This window comes from Harpia harpyja, chromosome 11 (assembly GCF_026419915.1).
Source record: "Harpia harpyja isolate bHarHar1 chromosome 11, bHarHar1 primary haplotype, whole genome shotgun sequence".
Taxonomy (NCBI): Eukaryota; Metazoa; Chordata; class Aves; order Accipitriformes; family Accipitridae; genus Harpia; species Harpia harpyja.
In genome coordinates this window covers 30,844,454-30,867,431 of record NC_068950.1, presented here as the reverse complement: position 1 = coordinate 30,867,431, position 22,978 = coordinate 30,844,454, and the positions used below count along the sequence as shown (strand labels likewise).

Sequence of the window (22,978 nt, the reverse complement as noted above, 5' to 3'; positions counted from 1 at the left end):
AAAGTAGGTTACAGTGGATTTGTTTTACACATATTTATCATTAAAAACATTTTCTAATGTTTTAGAAGACAATTTCTGCATTTGAAAGAGGAAAGTATATGCAGAAAGATTCTTATCAAATTGTTAGCCTTATGTGCTCTCCTGAAACATTTTTGGAATATATATATATAACTGTAAGATAAAGATTAACCATTTTTCTTTTTGTACAAATGCCGTAATTGATGGCTTCTTAAAATTAGTATTCTTCCGTTTGCAAGACAATAAATCAGAGCACAAATCCACACTGTAGTAATTTTACTTTTAGTGTGCATTGAAAATGAAGCCACACTAAGTCATACTTAACTGCCCACAGACAACTAACCCCGAAGAACGGATAAGTCTGTCTCCCCCCACCCCCCCCCTTTTTTATTATTATTTATATCTCTTTGTCTGTTTGGAACAGCAGTGCTGTTATGACTAATAAAGCTTTTGTATCTGGCAAATGAGACACAAATAATAAGCAGTTCTTGGCTCACAACTGAAAAATCTGCAGAACAGAGCACATAAAGCCGGTATAATGTTTGAAGTATACCTGTGAATGAAATTCTTCCTTATAATTCTGTCACCTGTACAGAATTCGTATATCTTTACTACATCTTCACTTCTAATGGTATTATTTCTGATTAGCAGTGTTCAAACAGCAGTGTTTGGACAGTGGCATGATTAAAAAGTACTGTTTTCAGCCTGCTTCTGAACATATAGTCCCTTAGATCTTTTTTTTTTTTAAGATAATAATATAGTGAAATCAGCATCTTTCTATTACCCAATTAAAGACCAATTTAAAACTTTGGTTTATTTTAATTAGCTTAATTTTTTGTCCAGCTTTGACTGATCTTTGCATGTGATAGATTGCTGAGATTATGTAAACAGTAAATTTCTTAGTTCTTGTGTATTTTTTCACAGAAAATCACTCAATATATGAAACAATTTTTTAAAACAATTCTTTTTGTTCAATATGGTTTTATATATTAAAAAAATGTTAGTGAAGTCCTATGTGTTAATTGAAGGAAAGTCAAATAAATGAAAATTTTACAGTAGGTCTGCTGTAAGATAGCCAATAAATTATTTCTGTTTATATTTTAAATAGATACATAATAACCAATATACCAAATAAAGCTGCAGCATTAACAGATTATTAAAACTAATTGGTAAGGATTTACAAAAAATACGTGAGGCAGTGGGAAAATGTGTTGCTGTTTCAGTGCTATGGTTAAGCAGTTGGCACAACTGTGTTCACGACTTCTGCACAGTTGAGAGATACGATTAATATCTCCTCAATCACTTAATTACAGCCATTATTTAAGTTACCTAAAAGAACAACTGTTCAGGTCTTGTACATACAGGAAATATTAGCTGCTGCGAAACCAACTGAGCAAATATGCTCAGTGGAATTTTATTATGGTTCACAAAAGGTATAAAGAAGTAGCTTTCAGTATTGTGCTCTAAAATTCACTGAAGTCCATCCGGCCATTGAACAAGTTGTGTTTTTACTGCAGTATTAGTGAAAAACTGTGAATGCCGATGCGAACACAATGTTTCCATCAAAAAAAAAAAAAGGGGGAGCACCTGTCTTACTGTAGGCTTGTGATTTGGAGCTCTTTGGTGACATGGTCTGATATGTAGCTGTTGCCATCCCACATGCAATGGTGGTCTCTGTCATGGTTGCCACTCGGGTCTGGGAAAGTATGAGTCACCCTGTGCTGCAGGTCCAAATGTGTGGCTAGGTTCTTTCAGTTGCTTCATAATAGAACAAAGGTGTAATTAGGGCTAATTTAGCTAATCGTCAGGAACCGGAGGTAGTCCCATCTGCCCTTCCCCCTCAAAAATTGCCTGGGATGTCAAAGTGTGATCATTGCGAGACGGAAGGGGGGAGTGATGTGTGCGCTGTCTGCAGATGAAGATCCTCGGAAACCAGGTTTGTCCTTTTTCTGTTATTCACAGTCAAAAAGTCAAAATCTCCATTTTAATGAAGACATTTCAAAGAACAGACGGGCTGAGAAAGATACTGTATTTCTTTACATGCTCCTTCCTCTTAAACATGGAAGAGCCCTTAGGCTATAAATTAAAGAGTGTTTTACCCTGCGTAGTTGATCTCAGGCTGCCCAGTAGCAATGAAGAGTTAAAGTTTTAAAACAAAGAGTTGTGAATGGCTTGGTGGTTTCGTGTTTTTCAGTCTGTAGTTATCTAATGTCCCCCTCATGTCCCGGTTTTGTCAATATTTTACTTTCACCTCAGAACTATAGCAAGTGGGAGGAAAAGTAACTTGAAAGAATGTAATTATGCCAGAGATGCATTTTCATGTGGGAACCTTTATAATGCCTTCATGTAAATGACATTCACTATGGAAACCATAAGAGCAGTTATGAGCAGAAAGGTTCATCCTGCGCTCCATGGGAAGCACCGCTTTGCTTCTCTCTCCTCCTGGAAAGGGCACACACGTGCGCCGGGGTAGGGGAGGCTTCGACCGTCCTCCCCGGCCGGGGCTGCAGGTGAACGGCGCGGGGACCCTGGGAAGCTTGCAGGAGCGTCTCGAGTAATGGCGTGTCCGGAGTCCGCGCGGTTTTATGAATGCATACGAAATGGGAGCCACTGTAGAGGGTAGTTGTATTTTGCATTTTTAATTTTTGCATCGTAGGTTGCTCTTTTTTTTTTTTTTTAAAACTTGGTGCGCTCTCAGGCATGCTCGCTGACATTCAGTTTCACTGAAGGCTTACTTCTGGAGGGGAAACCTACGACAGAATAGCTTTAAGATGAAGAAACCCTCAGAGTTGTGTTGACAAACCTTACTGAGCAGTGCAGCACAGTATATGGCACAAAGTACTCTAGTGCATATTTGGAGCAGCAGAGTACACCCGCGCAGCAGCCTGGGTCACTGGTGATGCTCGTAGCTTTGCTGGCTGGATTCCAGAGTTGTGGTTCCTAGAGTCCAGGTTTTTTAACCTGGAACAAGACGAGATGTAGATTTATTTATTTCAAAGGCTTTGTATTTGTACGCTTTGTTGATGATGCTTATGGAATTTAAAATTGTTCTGCAATTTTTGTTACTATCCCCACCACATTCTTAAAAATTAATTGTCTTGTTGAATAGTGTTTCCCAATGAGCTTGAATTATTGATGTTTTGGTCCTTAGTAGAAGGGCAGTGGTACTTTTCCTCCCATACCACAACCTGTTCAACCCCAGTTTAATGACTTAGATCCCAGTAGCTGTAATAGAATAACAAGACGAAAAAAAATGGTAATTATGGCTTATTGAATGGGGCTCAAAATGAAAAATGGGAAATGGACTTTTAAGGTTTTAAGAAATTGGTTCTTTGTGAATGTTGAAGCAGTTGGTACCTGCTGTTTCGAAGTTAGAGCTCTTAGTGGTCATTGCAAGACAAAGAACTTCCTAGAGGAGGATGCAACATTTAGTAGTACATTTAAATATTTGAAAGTATTTAGCTGAATATATTTTTATTCTTGGCTATCTTGAGCCATTTTTAGAGACTGTGTTTTTTATAAATGTTTTTGAAAGTGAATGAAATAATAACAAAAGTTGAACAATAGTAAATGAATGTCATCTCATGAATGTGCGTACGGTTGAGTACATGTACGTCTGGATATTTACTAACACGGTACTTATTAAAAAATACAAAGCATCCAGTTTATCTTGTGATAAAATTGTGAGGCAGATCAGGAGGTGACTTGTGACCTTCAGCCTCGTGACTGAAGAGATATTAAAATAAAACTAACTTCTAGACAGTATGTTGATAACCAGGCAGTGTCAGGTGAAGTGTTCTGTCATGCCTCCGTCTGTCGCTTCTTACGTGTCCGAGAAGATGGGCCTTTAGGTTGGGTTCTTTTTTTCCTTTCCATTTTTGCCTGTTACTCATCCTCCTATCTTTCTTTTTCTCTTCTTCCAGAAATAAAATCTTAGTTCAGCCCAGTAGTGACCCATAAATAAACTGTACATTTATTACTGTCACAACCTCTTTGGGACTTGATTTTTAACCAAAAAAATTGCCCAGATTGTGCAATAGATGTGTTGAAATTGTGGTCAGCTTTTTTTAATTATTATTCTGGCACTGTGAAATCATCAGTCATTTATAGAATATGATTACTTGCAGAGCAGCAAATGTTTCTAAATAATTGTATGCAGGTAAACATGCAGACATGCATCTCACTGCACGTGTGTGCTGGCCCCTGTTCTAACATTTAGTGCCAACGTTATCTTTCTCTGTCTCCATGTTTATTACTGCTTTGACTCATTCTTCAAACAGATTTGTGGCTTCTGATGTGGATCGGTGGGCTTTTCATATGGATTAAAAAGCAAATAGCTGCAGTTAGTGTAGCTCGCGTTTGTGTCCTGGATAGAAGTAAGTGTTGTGCGTTGGGTGATGAGCGTGTGGCCACTGATCCTGAATGCTGGCAGTCCGCTTGAAGGAAATCAGATTACACTCGGATATTTCATACTAGCAAGTCCTTCCCTTTTCTGTACTGTGCTGCATGTTTTCTGTTCCCTGTTGACTTGCATTCCTTCATTGTCAGTCTTCCTCGGCTCCTTCAATTGCCTCTTTATTTTGCACAGGCTCCCCGACACATCCACCCATGGCACGGCAGGGCGAGCCTGCCCGCACGGCTGCAGCTTTCCTTAGGCCTTCCCTTTTCCATCTGCTTGCTTCCCTTCTACGTCCTACCCAAGGGCTTTCCCACTTCCACTGCACTTGAAACTAGCTGGGGGCATGCCATCTTCCAGCTCTGTCTGCTCCCTTGGCTTTTTTTTTTTTTTTTTTTTCCTTTCTTCTGGCCTCACGGTATGACTCTCTGATTTCTGGTGAGTAACTGGCAGTACGGGGGAGTCTACCTGATGATGATGATTTCATTGTGCATCTGATTTGTAATCTATTGCAGAAGTGCCTGCAATGCAGAAGGCTTGATCATGTTATTTAGTGTTAGAAATTTAAAATATGAAAGTACATAGAGCACCAGTTAAATCAAGGTGGCTTGTTGAGCATGTGTATAACTTGCATGGTTTTGGACAATACGGTATCTTTGGGCAAGCTGTGAAATACGGTGATCTAGGTTAAATTCGGAGTTTTTCAGATTGCTGAATGAGAAGCTGCTAAAACGGCATACGTTTTCTAAACAGGGACAACTTCTCTTAAATTTACCTTCTGTCTGTTGAGCTGTCAGCCACTCTGTCACTGAAGGCTTAAAACTACATTAATGAAAACAAGAGTTTGCTGGATTTCAAAGAAAATGCTATTTTTGTTAAAAATAGCAATCAGACCAAAAGGTTAGACTATCATCAAAGTGTCTGTAAAAATATGCTTAAGACCCCGTTCTGTTCTTGCTGTCACAAGAGAAGATGACTTGTAAATTGCTTTTCATAAAAGTGAGTTTGATTTAGGGTATTAATAAAATCTAAATTTGTGCATTCTTGCTGTGGGGACTGAAGATTTTAATTTAGTGAAATGCCAGAACAATTTTTTTGTGCTCAGTTTGATGAGTGTTATGTGAGAATTCCATCTTACTAAATTAGGACAGACATATATATTACACTGTTTACAAACTGTTATGATTAAAACCTGTTAAATTTCATATTTAATATTCAGTCATCTTTGAGCAAAAAAGTCACCTCGTTTTTGTCTCAGTGCTGTTGAATTCTTGTGTTAAAATAGATTAAATTGCAAATGTTAATCTGAATAACTGTGGAAAGTTGTGACCTGGATTTGAAATAGCCATGAGACTACTACAGCAGCAGTAAATCTTCAAGAACGTGTAAGGCTAGCACATGGCAGGGGATATGTCTGATGTGAGAATTAGAGTGCGGGTGGAGGAATAGCCTGAAAACAAAGTCTTGTGTCAATATCATGTTTTCCTATTCTAAAAGAAAAAAAGTAAGAATTTGTCACTTTAATATAAAGCTGTGTTTTTACAGGCAGCACACAGTAACTTCAAAAAATCTGATTTTAAAATGGTAATCTAAAATTGAAGCTGTATGTTAGAAAGACTGTTTGTGGCACCGAGGCATCTGGGTTCTTAATCCCCATGTGCTTCCTCCGGCGACAGCGATTCCGATCTTTGAAATATGTATGGGAATTGCAGGTGCAGACTTCAGCCGAAAAAAACCGTCAGTCTGAGGAAAAAGTAGATGCTAAATATACTTACCTTTTGTCTTAAGCTTTTTCCTTCTGTCCTTAAATGACTGGTTTTTTTTCTCAGCTAAGCCTGGCTTCAGCCCTAGTTCTGGGTACTTTAGAGCCTGATAGCATCAAAAGGTCCTGAGTGTTAGTTGTCAAGCACTGGCATTGCTGGAATCTTTTATTATCTTACTGCTTTGATTTTCTTCATCTCTCTTATAACATGTCAAATAAGAATGTAGGCGTTGTCAGGAGAATATGATAATAGTAATTTTTAAAGCAATGTTTAGACTTAAAAAATAATGTTAAAACAATCATGTTTAAGCAATTCATAATGGAAAAATCAGGGGAAATTAATTGCTAATTAAAAAAATAGTAGATTAAATATTTTCTACATGCTTATTTAATCCAGTTTGCTGTTCTCTTGTATCTCTGGATATTTTTGATACAAATTTCTTTTTGCATAAAAGAAAGAAATGAGCTTGCAGATACTGATCCACATGTGTCCACAAAATAAAATTATCTTGGAGTGCTATACAAAGGTATTATAAGTGTTATAATATCTATTATTGCAAAGTTGACTGTTAGTTCTTTTCAGTTTCTAAAAAATACTAAGATTGTAGGGCTTATAAAGTGAGAGCCTGAAATGCTTTACCTCTCCATTTTTTAAAAGCATTTTAAAAACTGCTTTACAATAAAATGGTAATACCAGCTAGAATATGACTTTGTTGGCTTTATTCACTACAGAGAAGGGGTGATTGGCAGGCTCTGGCATTCGGCTGTCCACGGCTGAACTGCAGGGCTTGAGTTGCGTTGGCAGGGCTGCGCGTAAAAGTTTGTGCCTTGTTTGCCAACTGTGTTCTTGGCTCAAGCTGATGTTACACGTCTCTCGACTCCAAAGCTCGCTCATTTGCCAAATTCTACCTAAAAATGTGTGCTGGAATTCCTAATTAAATAAACCCCTTGATATTTATTTTATGCCTTGGAAAGGCACGCATTCTTTCACAGTAGATGCTGCTTTGGTAGAAATACAAATAAAAATTAAAAAAGCCCAAGGTGGATTAAAAAGCTGTAACTGGTATTAGGAGAGAAATTGTCTCTTCCAAACAGATTGGTAGCTTCGGTTTCTTTTAGGTATTGAAATTGTGGGACTTTACCAGGTTCTTACCTGAAATTCTTTGCATACATACATTTTTTGTTTATTTTTCAAGTATTTTGAAAATTGTTCCACTACAAATGATAATTGCAGTCAGTGTATAATTTCATTGTTTTTTTCCCGCTATATAGCAATATAGCTACCTTATTGTTGCCGTAAGCTAAAGTTACCAGTTGAATGATAAAGGTATAATTTATGCCAAACCAGTCTAGAAGCTTTTTCAGAAGACTGATAGCAACTGCTTTTATACATATTGCTATGTAAAATGCTTATTAATGTTAGCAGATGTTGCACTTTAATCCCCCAGAATGATTGTTTGGTAGCAGCAGGAGATTTATTAAGCTCGAATTGTGTGAAATTGTGTGTGCATAAGCTGCTATTTAGATTGTAAAAATGCCATTGAAAACTGTTAAAAAGTTCTAACTGTAATTGGCAGAGAGGTATTAGCTGTTCTAAAAGAAGTATATGTGTACCATTGGCCCTTGTGCTGTAACCTCTTTATCATTTATCTTCTTGTATTAATGTCACTGAATTATTAATTCATGAGCAGGGTTGGATAGGGTGAAGGCACTATTTAGATGTGTGGCACATGTATCCTTATCGCTGGAGACATGAAAAGAGTCATTTTGTGTTATCTATAAAATGGAAAGGACATTTAAAATTTCATTTACAGTAATCCACTTTACTTCCCAGTAAAACACCTAGATTATTGCTACTATAATATAATGTTTTTATTAAAATTTTGTAATCTTTCCACTCTGTTCACTTATAAATATTGTTGATAGACAAATATAGACTTACTTTTTTTCTTTTTAGTTGCACATACAGTTCAGGAACTGCAGCAGAACATACAAGGGGCAGTTTTTTAATAAAAAAATAATTCTCTTTAATTTCTGGTAAAAGAATACAAAATAAAAGCCATTAAGTATTTGTAATCGTGAAAGGCTAAATAAATTATCATTTAAAATCATAATGTAACCTAATTAAAGAAAAATGTGATTTTTTCTGAAGTAACAGCGTCGTTGTCACATTGAGCTACCAAGACCTATATTATTTAAAAGAAATTGTAAATGCATGACACAGAGTTCTTGGTCTGCTTGATGAAACCACAGACTATCATCAGAGGTCATGTTGCTGCAAAAAAATGTGTTAAAAATGTTATCTTAAATTTCATCCGTGCTGTATGGATGATTTAAAAAATATTAAAATGTATGGGAAATATAATGTTTTCAGTCACTCCAATGACAAGAGTTCATACTTTTGAGTACTTTAAAAAGTATTCATTCTTTTTTAAAATTCTTTGAATGAAAGCAATTTAGGGATACTTTGTCCTCAAGTGCTCACTGTGGCTGGTATGGCACTGCTGGAGATAACCCATATTCCATTTTGTTTAATAGTTAGAAGATATCATTTCACACTTGCCTTTTCACAGTGCATGGAAAAGGCCTTCACTGTTTCCACAATACATCTTTTTTTTTTTTCCTTTCTTTTTTTTTTCTGTCTCCCCCGACCGCTAAGGAAGAGAAAATACTGTGTAGGATGCTAAGGAGAAGAGTTTTAAACAGTGGTACATGCAAGTAGAAGGAGCCTTTCTGTTGAATTGTAATTTAGAGCTCTTTTTGCTCATAATTTCTCCAGATGTAATCATTATAGTTTTCTGACTTAGCCTTTCTACAAAAAGAATAAAAAATGAACTGAAATAGTTTTCTATTTTTCTGTTACAGTTTGAATAAATAAGAAAGCCCACAGTTCACCCCAATTAAAGGAGTGGTACAGCTCTGATGAATGACTGGTAGTCATTTGGCTGTCTTGCAGAGTTAAGAATAGTCACCTGAATGTTCATTCCTTATTAAATTGTACAAGAAAATACTTTTAACTATAGTTGCACCATTAGATGCCTAGGCAACTCGTACATCTTTACGGAGCCCATCATCCAGTAACAGAAGTGAATTCTTTGTTTTGTTGCAGAATCAGGCCTTTTCTGAATAAATACTGAAGATTTATTTGCCATATTTATTGCCTATGTTTTGCGCATTCTTGATGATGTGCAAGCAATAGTTACATAATTCGGTCATATATTTGTGTGTAGGTGCAAGGAAGAGAGTTAGTGCTGTCTGTGCAGTACTGTCATATATGGCTTCTCACCCTTGAGTTCTTGTTTTCACCATGAACGTGTGTTATGAGAAAAACCAGTTATGAGGGAAGAAAAACAGAGAGTTTGTTGATTTTTATTTCATGATTTTTGAGTTTTCAGCCTTCTAAGTGCTACTGGTATGTAAAATTGGTGAACCTGAAAGATGCGTCTTCTGTCAATGCCTGTTTCTTTTTTTGTACCTAATATACACGCCAAAGTCCTCCAAAGGGTTGGGTAAATTCAGTGAAATTTCTACCTGTAAGTCACACTTACCTGGAGAATCTCTTGTGTGCTTAGAAAGTAGTTAAAGACCATTCTTAGTTGATTATTCTTTCAAAGGTCTCCATCATTTCTTCCCTTCTTCTGTTGTCAAAATTACACATTTTGATGTGGCTCATGGCTGAGTGTGGGGTGGTGGCACACAGCACTTCTCAGGTTTCTCTGCAAGATGTCATCCACTACCTTTTAATAACTAAATGGTTTGTGAATGGTTTGGAAGTACAGCTTTATGGAATTACTCTTAGAAATTTGTTTGTTGTTGTTGGGTTTTAGTGGAACTAAAATGTGGTCTTCTGAAGCTCCTGACTATCAGGCTGCTGGTAAGAAAATACTGCTCTCTGATCACTGTAATATTAATTGTGCTTCAGGAAAAGCAACAAAACTAGTAATAACTTAAGAAAGGGTTATTTGAAAGAAGAAAAACAAAAATGGTTAAGTACAGCATGTTTTAAAACATAATTAAAAAGCATGAATTATTGAAATTGTCTTTCATAAAATGCATTACTGTGATGCTATGGTAAATTTTAGTACTTGAAGATATGATGGAAGAAGAGGTATTTAAAAATACCTTTCTTCTGCTGTCTCTCTATTTAGTCACAGGTTTTTCACAGTTCTTTGCATGTTCATCTGATGTATTTTATTCTAGATTACTTCATTGCTCCCAAGAAATCCCTTTTGGTAATATTGATAACTTAATATATGACAGATTTTGGTCATTATTATTTCATTTAGTGGTCATATGTATAGACCAAGATGGAATCTGAATATTGATTCACCGAATGGCTGGTAACAATGATTTATGAGTCAAGGATTCAGTGCAGTGAGCCAAACACAGTAGAGATTACATCTTATGTGCCACCATTGATTTTGTTTCTGATTTCACTGCACAATGATTAGGCCATGGTCTCACAGATGTTAACATTAGAACCATATTCCTCTCTAAGCAAAAGATATGCCACAAATTACACCCAGTGCATTGTGTGTATATGTTTGTGCCTTCTGCTTCTGATTTTTTAAAAATGACAAATATTTTTCAGTTACTTTTTAAAGAGTTGGTATTTCTCTGGTAACAACAAAGGTTTTTGGCAGAATTTTTAAAAATAATCAAAAGTGACTTTGCTGCCCACACAAGCTTGTTCTTGAAACTTGAACCGCATCATCTATATTGAATACAGACCACATACATTGATCTTAAATACAACTGATAGAAAGTGGGATGCTTTAAAAAGAATGCTAAAACAGCACCCTCATGAATCTTTTTGATAATATTCCTTGGCACATGCCTAGAAAAGAAGACCTCAGTGCAGTAGTTTCCAGGGGTTTGGTGCTACTGAACTGAGGTTTGTCCTTGAATACCAGATGCCGAGGCTGCAGCACAGCCTCCCCTGACCGCAGTTCAGGTTGCAGGTCCAGTGTACTGGGGCTATACAGCCCCCATTAACCCAGTTATAGCATGGGTAAAAGTGCTGTAAATGCAGGGGTAAAAATGTGTTCTTGTCTGCTCTTGCCTGTAACTTGATTTTATTTTGGAAGTTAGTAGCTTGTGGGGGTTTTGCTGGTAGGCTCTATGCTGGTCTAATGAGGTTGTCTTGCTTCAGCGTGTCAGCTGTGAAGGGCATAGCTGAACTCATGTCCCTGCTTAAGCCCAGTGATGAGCGGTGATAAAGCAGAGCGGGTGCGTTGAAATCCTTGCAGTCGGCTAGAGAAACGCCACATCGCTGCACGGGTACGGACACGTCTGACCACAGTCCCAGGACTTTGTTCTGTTTGTTTTGTTTTTCGGTCTACTTCCACTTCAAACAAGTCCTCGGCTGTGAAAAACACTGGATGGGAGGAAAAAAAAGAGATCAGCTAAGTGGCATAACAGCTTTGAGAAATACAGGCCTTTGCAAAGCCTTGTCAAGGCTGTCAACAAACAGTTTACTGTCTTACAAGACTGCAGTGTCTTTGGTTGACGTTAGTCTGGTGATTTTTTTTTTTTCTTTGAGGGAAAGGAATGATATCTTCTAATATAAATAGATTATTTTGAGGATTTCTCTTCTGTGAGAAGTTTGAAAAGCCTTTGAATTTTCTTCAGCTGTTACGATTGCTTGTTTTGGTTTGTCATATGGTTCTCGGTGTTTTTTATAGCTACTCATTATTTTCTTGTTTATTTTTGATGTTCATAAAATCTGTCCTACGTAGGTTTGAAAATGAAAGCTATTTGTTTTGCAGTTTAATGAAGAGAATGGCAAACAGCCTCAGACTGTGCCTCTGGTGTCCAAAGTGATCAGCATATTTAACATGCTCAGCGTGACACTAAGATATTACAGCCAATAACGGTTGTAATTGACTTACAGCATCCCTTTCCCTCCCCCTCTTCTTTGGATGCTGGGGATGTATCTTTGAGACCCCAGGAAGAAGCAGTGACATGGAGGGCAGAAGCGTTAGAAAGGTTTTACCTGCACTGTTTGAGTGGAGGTGGTCTGATGTAGCAGTACGGTGTCGATTCAGGTGAAATACGGGGAATTTGCAATGAGGATTGAGTGACACCTCCCACCCCCACCCCCCGGATTCTGAGCATTTAGCAAAGGCAAAAAAAAGAAATTCAGACTTGGCAAAAGGAGAGTGCCTGGAGCCAAAAAAAGCCATTCTTATTAGCGCTAGCAAAGGTTTACTTTGCTGGCTTATTGAATGAAAACTCCCTAGAGTGTCCAGGCTTTATCCTGTGTTAACAAGAAGGGGCAAAGCTGGCTTGTTGGGAAGGGAGCGGCGTGTAACTTGTCTGTAAAACACAAGAGTGAGGCCAAGCCAAACTGGAGTGCTGATGAGAAAGGAAAATCTTCATCTTTTCCCCTCAAATCCTATTTATTTTCCCTGTGAATGATTGCGGTAGACCACTGAGCTGCTGTAGACTGATGGACTAAATTGTGATGTTGCACTGTTAAAATAGTGTCAGTGCACCGTTCAGTGTCATGTCTTGCATAGGTAGGTGTGGTATTTTGAATGATCTGCTGCACTGATGAGCTGGGAACCCAGGCTGGTGTGGGGTGGGCATTTCTGTGGTCATTCTCAATTCAGGGTACACGTTTATTGCGCACTATTTCAGGCGTTCCTCAAGCATGGGTGTGTCACTTCAGAGCACAGTGCAGCTAAATGCATTGAAGTAATTTTTTTTATTGCAAGATTGGATGACCTTGGTCAAGTCTTGTTCTTGCGGTATTATTCCCTTTCCTGATACTGTATTCCTTCCATGCAACTTGGGAAGAGATGTTTTGGGTTAGAAATCCAGTGTTCAAGGTGACAATTAGTAGGGACTGTTGAATACAGAATTGAAGGTAAGACTCTCTGGTACATTTTAAGCATTGAATTGCTTTTAATGGAAAATAAGTCTTTGTTCACCAATTTTAGATGGAACAGAGTTAGCCTTTCCTTTCTTCTTGCAATATGCAACTTGTTTAATTGGAACAGATCAGGCATTGATTGTTTACCATAGGTAGTAGAAGGATGCTAACTAAATCAGCATGGGGTCTTGCTTGTCTTCAGCTTTTTTGTAAGATGTTGTAAATTTGAAGATTTTCTACAATCTGGTACTGTAGCACTAATGCAAAGTTATTAATGTAAGTCAATTTTTGAATAACCATATTGAAGACTTAGGAATAACTTATATTGGATGCATCTGAAGATATGTTCAGTGTTGAAAACTAGAGCTGGGTCTCACTGCAGATACGTATAAAACTGTAGCTCTTAGACCATAAACAGTATTAGTCTCATTCTAGTATTTTACTAATGTGGCTTAGACAGTTTTACTAATCACACTGCACTAATTAAATTCTTATGTTACAGATTATAGGAAGTTTAACTTTTTTTTTTTAAATTGGGAAAGCCTCATGGTGGGAAAGCACGTGGACACATGATTTCTCAGGAGACTAAGTAGTCTATTATATTGTATGAATATATATCTACTCACCCTTGCCTCCTCTTCCCCCTCCTTTCCTCTGCAGAGTGTCTCAGATATATTACAGAATTACTTAGTTTCATAAACTGGGTTATGAAAGGCAGTGGGGGTGCTGCATGTGTGGCAAGGTAGGTCATACAGGATTTATAAGAAGGACTGCCTGGGTCCTGCTGGTTCCTCGGCACATATAAGCTGTGCAGCTGTGGCTGATATTCCTTACCTCTCAGTGCCTCATCATCTGTAAAGCTAGTGTAAATTTTATTTCTGTAATAGGGATGTTAAAGCTTGACTAAGGTTGCAAGCACTTCGCGGTGTTTCTAAGACAATTTGGAAAATTAAGCATTATATTGTAAAATACGTCAGTGTTAGTCTGAAAGACTTCCAGCTAAAGAAAAACATCCTTGCTTAGCTGGAAAGATCTCTGCGTTCCCCTCTGTCTTAATTGCCTGAAAATCTGGACGGAACAGGAGGGAAAAGGCAGCTCTTGAGCATGCTGTGTCAGTTGTCCGGAAGCTCTTAAAAGACCCTTTTTTGGCTTTTGAAAATAAAACCTTGGGAAGGTTAAACAGAGTAGAGTTGGGACGCGTCAGTCCTTTAGAGGTCTTTCTCTTCAAAGATGAAAGCATTTCAAGGAGCATGCTTGGAGCAGCTTTCTCTTATCTCTGGGGTGCTCTTGAGCAATGTTACGGGGAGAGGCATGGCCAAGAGTGGCACGTATTCTGTGGCGGTCGTGTTCTGTCTGTAAGAAGTTTCAAAAGTACAGAAGAACAAGGAAGCAAGGCAGGGGCGCTAAGATATTCAGGACTTGGAGCACAGCTTGTGAATACGGTATGAAGAGATGCCCAATACTTTTGCAGTGTACAGGTTTGAACATTAACATTTCCATTACTGATCCAGTCGTCTTCAACAGCACATATGTGAAGAAACTTAACAAGGTGAACCGCTCTTGTTTCCAGCAGAGGGTTGTTTTTTTTTTTCTATGGGAGACTGCAGTATGGCCCAGAGGTAGGGATTTAAGTTACAACTGAAATTTTCTGGCCAGCTTTTATTGCACTCTGAAATTCAAGCAACCTTTTGCTTTAGGGAGTTTCTCTCTGCCCCACCCACAAGCCCAAGCAGTCAGTGATCCAGGGAAAAGGTTTATTAACGTCTGAGGGGAAATAAGTTATTTGCGCAGGACAGCCACTTGCCATGGTCTCCTTTTGCTGTTTACAAAGAAGTAACTTAATATGTCTTTTCCTGGTCCTCCTTGTTTGGTTTGGGATTTGTTGTTGTTGTGAGATGCCACTGACAGTCGCCGCATCGCTGATAGATGGATGGTCAGAAGGATGCGGCTGACAGCAGTGTCTATAGCCAGAGTGTTCTCTGGCTCCAGCTCATGTCTGGGTACCTTTTTCAGGATTGGCTTTTGTTATGTTGATGAATAGCTGGTTCAGAACTGCACCGTTCTTTTACTTGGAGACACACAGAATTTCTCAAATATAGAGGTTGCATTAAAAATTGTTCACTGTGAAGCTGTTAGTTTTTATTCAAAAGAAAAGAAAGAAGCAAACCCAAACCCTATTGCATCAGTTTTCAAACACTGCTTAATTTTTTCTTGCTTTTTTAGAAAAACATGTGTTACTAATAATCCGGTAGGGGCTGGTTAGTTTATTTTAAATTCTTTTTGCAGCAGTACACTGAGTTAAATTCTATGTCTGTAGGCTACAGCAATCTAGAGAGAACAATATATTGCACAAAGCATTTAAATTTGTCCTTAAAATATTTTACATTTATGCTTAGTTGAATAGTTTCTGCTGGTTTTAGTATCACAGAAACATCAACAACCTTTCAGAAACTGCGATTTCTTATTAAAATAGTTAAAATAAGTCAGTTTACAAGGTCAGGAACTCTTACTTGATTTTTAAAAAAAAAAAAAAAGTCTCTGCCATAAATTTTGCAGCTATTTCCTAGAGAGATGTTGGGTACCCCAAGTGGTGCTTTGATTGTAGTTTTTGTTTTTAACACAACCTCCCCCCCCCCCCCCAGTTTAGAAAAAGCCCACAGGGAAGTGATGAATTTAAGGATGATAAAGCACAGGTATGTTGCTATCCACTTGAAAATGAAGGGAAACGTCTCAAAATCTGTGTGTGCAGTGATATGTTATGGAAATAACGATAAAACTTGAGTCTCAGGAAGTCAAAATCTTCTGGACAGACTGGGAGCAATCAGAAGGCTGACTTAATTTCACTTCTATCCATTATTGTTCCTCATCTATTCTCTTGGATTATTCTGATTGCTTACTGAAATTATGCTGATTAGTCTGTAGTGTCTGTGAAATAGTTTTATGATTTTTCCTTTGGGTGCTACAGGTAAAAAATTAATCCAAGCTCTTCCCAAGCTTTTAGCTGAACTATCTCCAGGGGTTTTTTTGGATATATCATGGTGGCAATTTTTTCTTCTTTGCTCAGCAGGAGCTCCTTTGCAATTGTAATTTCTGCTGAACGTAGTGCATCCTTTGTGGATTTTTAGATGTGTTTTTTTTTAGTTGCAAAATACTCTCAGCCCAGTGTGAAAGATCTAGAGATACAATATGACTGTCTCTTCATAACTGCTTCTGGGTTGTCCTGTAGCAGCTGGTGTATCACCATCTAAATTGAGGGCACATCTTTTACCTCTAGGCACATGGGTCTGTGCCAGGCAGAGCCACACTCTGCCTGTCCTGCACTGAAGCACTCCCTTTGCTATCGCATGCTCTTTGTTGAAATGTGTGTGGATAAAAGCGCCTGTGATTGAAGAGCACCTGTCTGTAGTTGGAAATTGGAAAAAGGGTTTGTTTTTATGTATAAATAAACATAAAATCAGTTGGCCTCAGATGTCAGTTCTCTTTCATTTCCCTGTGTGAGAAATCACAAGCACGCTTGTGTTGTGTGAGAGGGGTGCCTACAATGAAGTGGCATCACTCCTCTTAAAGAGGAGCCAAGTAAAGAAGCCTATTTGGCTATTTAATAATCTCCTGTTCTGCCACAGTCGCATTGCCTTCACTGAGAGCCAGAGAAATTGTTCCACAATGTTTTCTGTTAATTCCCGTCTTTCTCTCCTGGGGGAAAAAAGTGAGTGTCAGTCTTGTTGCTGTCTGTGTGCTCAGGGAACAAACTTATCATTGATTAATATTAACATTGACTAATATAAAAGGAGTTACACTTCCTACTTCTGAAAATGATCTACAGTTCATAGAATTTCTTTGTCTGGCATTTTGTGCTCTTCATCCTTTCCAGTTCTCCTCGCCAAAAGGGTAAATGTATTTTTAAAGCCCTCAACATGCTCCAGTACTATTAAGACTCGTAAGTGGCCCTTGGATCCTGCCACTTAAATTTTTACATAGTCTTTGTTATATGTTTTATAAGTAATGTTAATTTCAGATACCTCAGAAATGCATCCACACAGTTCTGTCCATTGGTCTTGGAGAGACCAAGCCAATGGGGCACCAGACTCAGCTCTCTGGATCTGTAATTGCCGCAGTGTTCAGAGAGTCATTCTTCCAGAGTTGTTTCATATATCTGTAATATATAGAGCCAGCTTTGTAGTTAAAAATAATTTTTTTTTATATGGATGTTAATTTTTCTCTAGCTTCCCAAACTCTAATAGTCAGGGCTGAAGCATCATCTAGCTTCATACAGTGAGATATGGAAGAGGATGTACATAGTTACTCAGTTGACTGGCGAAAGAACGAAGTCATTAGCGAAAGGGAGCACTCTGCTGTCAAGTCTTCTATCACAGCTACTGCATTCTATCACTGTAATTATATTTTTCAAATGCAAATGATAGCTTTAAGAATTCTTCTTTGGTACATCGTTTACAGGAGCAGTTCGGTTCATATTTCTCAGTCAGAGACAAATCTCATCAGAGGCTAAGGACAGGAGAGTCTCATCCGTTGTGTTTATTCCCTTTTCTCTGAAGGTGTTTATTGGGTAGAAATACAGCAAACTGTAGAGTCATATGAAGAGGCTTCCTCACCAGAGTATTTTGTTGGCAAAGTTGCTGTTGCCGCTTGTCATCCAAGGAAAGCGACCTATGTGTAGCATGAAGGGAACGCCGGAGCTGTGGCAGGGAGGAGACCCGCAGAGCCTTACTGTTGAGCGGTGTTGCTCTGTTGTTCTCAGCTACTCCATGTTTCGAATCCCTTAGAAATATGGCAGTGCCCTAGATTTAATTTTATTGTTGTTCTTTGAGGTAGAGAAATGCAGGTTGTGTCAGATTTGGGGAGTAGGAAAAGCTTAGCCTAGTCATCTACACATCCAATTTCTTATACGCAGTGAAAGCGTTCCTTTTTTTTTTTCCATGTGTCTTAGTGCAAGTACATCAATAACATTCATACTTTCAACTTTAACATATATCATTATTTGGCATTCTGTTTAATGATCACTGACCTTGAGAGATTACATCCCACAAACCTGCCAAATTCCCAGCTACAGTACAGGTGTACTGTCAGTTTTTATTAAAAATTTCTGTCTTCATGTCAAGTAAGATTTGGTATTCCATATTATTGGTGTTCAGCTATTGATGGATTTTTTTTCTCCTTTTCTTCCAAATCCTCTGCGTCTCCAGGTATGAAGATGAATAATGCAGACCACTGGTTTCGATGATGCTGGGCTTTTATAACTGGATTCATTAAGGAATACAAAGAAAATTCTTGCAAGGATCAATAATGGTGTCTTCTGGCTGCAGAATGCAAAGTTTTTGGTTTCTGCTCATTATCAGCTTCCTGCAGTGTACTGAAGGTAAGCTTTAGTTTATTTTTTACTTGAGTTTGCAGTTGAGATGAATGGTCTGTACAATTAATTTCTGTTAGATGACTCAAAGTTTTAGGTTGTCAGAGTAAAAGTATCTGTAGCATGTTCTAGGTTTAATTTATAAGACACAAACTGTCTCTTTTGTAAAGAAAAAAGAAAATGTATTTTTTTGGTTTTGATACAGTGTAGTATGTTGAAACTGAAACAGAGTGTTCAGGCAACTGAAGTGACAGTATTAATGTCCTTGATTGGTAGGTGCCTTATTTTTGGACTCTTCCTGTTTATTCTTCTTTTTCTTGTTCTCATTGTGCAACCATTTAGAAGCAATGTATGGCTATGTTAAATGTGATATGAAATAACTAAACAGTGCAAATGAAATACCTGGTTTACTCTTCTAATTTGGCTGGCTGAAAATAAAATGGCAAACACTTCATTTAAGATCAGAACTATGCAAGTTAAATTTCAGGAAATAAAACTCAAAGTGCATACAGAAATAGCATCTACTTTAAAATATTTTTGCTTTTCAAAAAAAGGGAAAAATACTTCACTGCTGTCAAATGTGGTGCTTAAAATAGCGCTTAAAGAGATGAGGAAGGAAAAAGCTCTTTAAAAAAAGTTGTATCATCTATTCTTTATCTGTTTTTCTTCATAAACTGTATTTTATCCAGTTAGTGTGTCTCCCCAGCTGTTCTTGTGGCCATTTTAATAGAGAAACACAAATGAAGGATCAGGAAAACATGGTTTATGAATTCGTAATTACAAATATTTGTATAGAACTTGAGGCTATTTCTGGGAGTAATCATTTTGATTGACTAGATTACAGGTGAAAGGACTGGTTTAGTAATAAAATAGCACCTCCATGCTTTCTTACATTATTCAGTAATCGGTTTATAATATATAGGCTTCTTTGGTGCATCTGTGGCGTGATCTCACCATCTTTTAAAGCAGATACATACCTTACCCTGTCAAAATTTTTTGAATTTTAAAGCTAAATTTTCAGAGATGCTTCAGGAAAGCTGCTCTGCCTCCTCCTCTCTTCTTTCCCAAGTCTATACAAACAAAAAGGATCTAGTCCCCAAAAATGGCAAAACCCAAGATGAAAAATTTAAATACTGTATATGGTTCAGTGCGTAATTTCCTAAACATTTATTCTAGACTAACACAACTCGGGTCTTGTGTTGTACTGACAGACAAGCTTTGCTGAAATAGGTTGTTCATATGTATGGGTGAACATACACATATAGCAGGGAGTGCATCCTAGGAGTCTTCATGAAGGTTTCTGAACATGGGGAAATCTCATTTCACTTAAATAGCTTTCACAGCCGGTTTCCCCTCCCTCCCCTCATTCTTCTTAAAAATTGCGAGGATGTATTAGAAAACTGGCATTTCCCACGGCACACTGCAGATCTTGGATGGTTTCATCCTTGATGGGATTTCTGATTTGGTAGCTGCTGTACTGACTTCTCTCTTGGTGTCTGTTGAGTCTGTGGACTTGTGTATAATCTCACTTTTATAGGAAAGTAAGTGCCAACAGCTGGAAGGTAAAATGCTTTTCAGCCCCTTTAACAGGTAAGGAAGTTAAATGCATATTAGGAGAATGGAATTATAGATCTTATGACTGGCTGGTTAGGTAATAACTTGTGTTAGTCATAAATGCTCTTACATTGCAAAAGTGGTTGCACTAGTTGAAACCAAAGGTGTAGGAAGTAGCGGCATCTATTTATGTTTTTTCTGAAGTTTTAAAATACTAAGGATTTTATTTGTTATTGTAATTGTTTCAAATCCCTATATCTAGTGCATTTTACAAAGGTTCACATACTTGCAGTTTAATGCTATGTGGTGGTTGAAAACATTTGAAAACAAAGGAAAAGCAGACAACTTTCTCTGGTTCGGTTACAGTAGCAAACAGCATGCTGCAAAGAGTGTTTTACCTGCTGAGTTTGGAAAGGAAAAAGTCAACTGAGAACTTCTGCAGATTGAATTTTTGCCATTTGCAGAAAGCTAATTTTCATTGTCATCTGTAATATTTCAAGTTCATTTTGTTCTGTCCCTGTTTTTCTTGCTTTTAGTAGCCAGTAGCAATCTTTTGATGCTTCAGTTGTGAATTTACTTTTTAAAAGTCTGTACAAGAGCTGCTTTTTCAGCTGAAAGAAACAGGGAAGGAAATTGGGAGCAGATAACAGAATCATACCAAATTAATTGTAAATTCTTAAAATAAATGAAATATTGTGGCTCTGTATACTGGAAATGAATATTAATATAGAGTTGGCTTCCAGCCACAGAAGCAAAATGAATACCGCATTATTACACTTTCTCACAAGATTACATTGCCTTCTGCTTCAGTAATAAGAGATGCCAAGTGTAACGTGCTTTAGTAGCACTTCATGCCTGGAAGTACGAACATGAACAAAGGTTAAAATAAGAGCATCTAACTTTTGCTAGAAATAAGAAAATCTTTATTTCTCTCACTTGGAACTTAGGGTTTTTTATAGAAATCTTATGTGTATATGCAGGTTGTTGCAGTTGGTGGGGGAGATGAAACCTGGCTGAATTCCCTGCTGTTATATTTTAATGTTTCTGTGCAGTTAAACAGAAAGAGAGAGAGAGAGTGGAAAAAAAAAATTCCTGGATGTGGACAAGTGATTCATTTGTTCATATAATGAAACATTTACCAATCAAGATAAAGACTTCATTACTCTCACAGTGTCTTAACTTTAACTCACCAGCGAATTAGCGAGTAGGCACAGTTATGTGAAGGCTGCAATTTATTTTAGTGTTGCCTGTCCAAATAGGAATCGTATCTTCAGTTAAGAAGGTCTTGGTTTTGCTTTGTTTTTCCTGGCTAGCGCAGTCCAGGTGGGGTTGCTTTTGAAGCAGTCCATTCCTTCAGGTAGAATGAGCCTGGAACGGACGAGTGCTCGCAGCTGGAGGGGAAGACCGTACAGAGTTATTATACGCTGCTGGTACATTGATCAACAACAGGTCAATATTGTTGTGTAGAGGCTTGAAAAACATTGTTATTACCATCAACAGCAAGCATTGCAGCCCTAAATAAGGGAGAGGTGAGAGGCAGGAAAAAGGAAAGAAAAGCTGAAGTCATGAGCTTGAACATTAACGTCATTTGCGAAGGTATTTTTCTGTCCCTTTTTCTAGCCTGTTCTGCTATAGGTATGTCTATAAACTAGAGTTTTATTACAAAAGACAGACTGAAAGAACTCCCTTGGAAAGCAGTTTGAATCGGAGTTACGTGGGTAGCTGTGTGAAGCCTGGCCTCGTACCATGGCTGATGGCCTGGGGGAGACGGGAGCTCCCACTGTGGCTGTGCCCGAGTCCGTCCCTGTCCCACGCCGCCCTGGATCTCTGGTCTTGCAAAAGGAGGGGCTTCGTGCTCTTGTCGGTCCCATGCAGTTGAGTCCCATGCCTTTACTTACCTGTTTCCTATGAACTGTAGGAAATGAATTACTTTTGACACCACCTCTTTTTGCTTTTTTTTTTCCTCTTCCTAATTAGGTGAAATCATCCAACAAGTTAAAAATTATCTGAGAAAATACAGAAAGACAGAGAGTGAGATCACACATGCCTTGTTTCCATAGCAAAGCAGAGTAAAAAGCTTATTACACATATTATTGGTTTCTCTTCAAGCAAGTTAAGACAGATACACTAATATGCATATGAAAAAAAGATGTCAGAGCTAAACATTCTGATTAAGATTGGGTTTTGGACTGTACAAGTTTCGATATTTTAAGCTTTATTTTGCTTACAAAGTCCACCTTCTTAACTAGCTTTAGATGCCTTTTGGTTTTATTCTCTTCAGCTGCTTGAGAAGCACAAGTGCTTGGGAAGCACTGAAATAATCTTCTTTGCTTACAGTTATTTTAATCAAGGTTTAATACAATTTTAATTCATTTTATTATGAATTATTATCTACACTTTGTCCAAAGGAAGAAACGTCATGCTTTCATTGGCTATCTAATTCTGTTTTCCTAAACAGCATTAGTGTTGTTTTAAAAAAATCCAGCCTGTCTTTGCCTCTGAATGTACATTTTGATTAACATTACGCTGAGAAATATAAATTCCTGTAAATTCCACGTATGTTAAACTGGAAGCAGTTTTAAGCGTGTATCCAATGTGAGTGCATTTACTAAGGAAAAGACATACTAAATGCAGGTAACGTGCATTGGGCCACTACAAAGGTATTTGCTTTTTAGTGTATTGCTTCAGATCTTCGGCCTCCTGACAAGCTACTCAGTGTCTAAGGCATATGGCACGGGTACTCAACAAACTGTAGAAGCACGTTGGTTTTCCTATACATTTACTAGGAAGTATTAGTAGGATTTTGCCCAGGACAAAAATTCAAAAAATTCTTGTACCCTGGACTTCAGAAGAGATCAACTTCTGTTAATTAGCAGATTCAAGTTCTACAAGAGGTGAAACCCATTACGGAGTCACGCAAGAGCAAATAGGAACACTAATTTAATTTCTAGCCAGGGAATTTATCACAGTGAGAGCTCTATGAAGCACGCAGTTAGTAGGCAACTA

At 37.8% G+C, this 22,978-nt stretch overlaps 1 protein-coding gene across 23 annotated transcripts in view; it reads left to right on the top strand.

The window, feature by feature from the left end:
- The window catches only part of ADGRL2 (adhesion G protein-coupled receptor L2), a 395,294-nt gene that overhangs the window by 248,519 nt on the left and 123,797 nt on the right, over positions 1-22,978 (top strand). For all 23 annotated transcript variants that reach the window (XM_052800823.1, XM_052800822.1, XM_052800835.1 and 20 more), the window contains one exon: positions 18,255-18,427. In XM_052800823.1, the coding sequence (XP_052656783.1) occupies positions 18,355-18,427 (73 nt within the window). In that variant the 5' untranslated portion in view covers positions 18,255-18,354. The remainder of the gene's footprint in view (positions 1-18,254; positions 18,428-22,978) is intronic.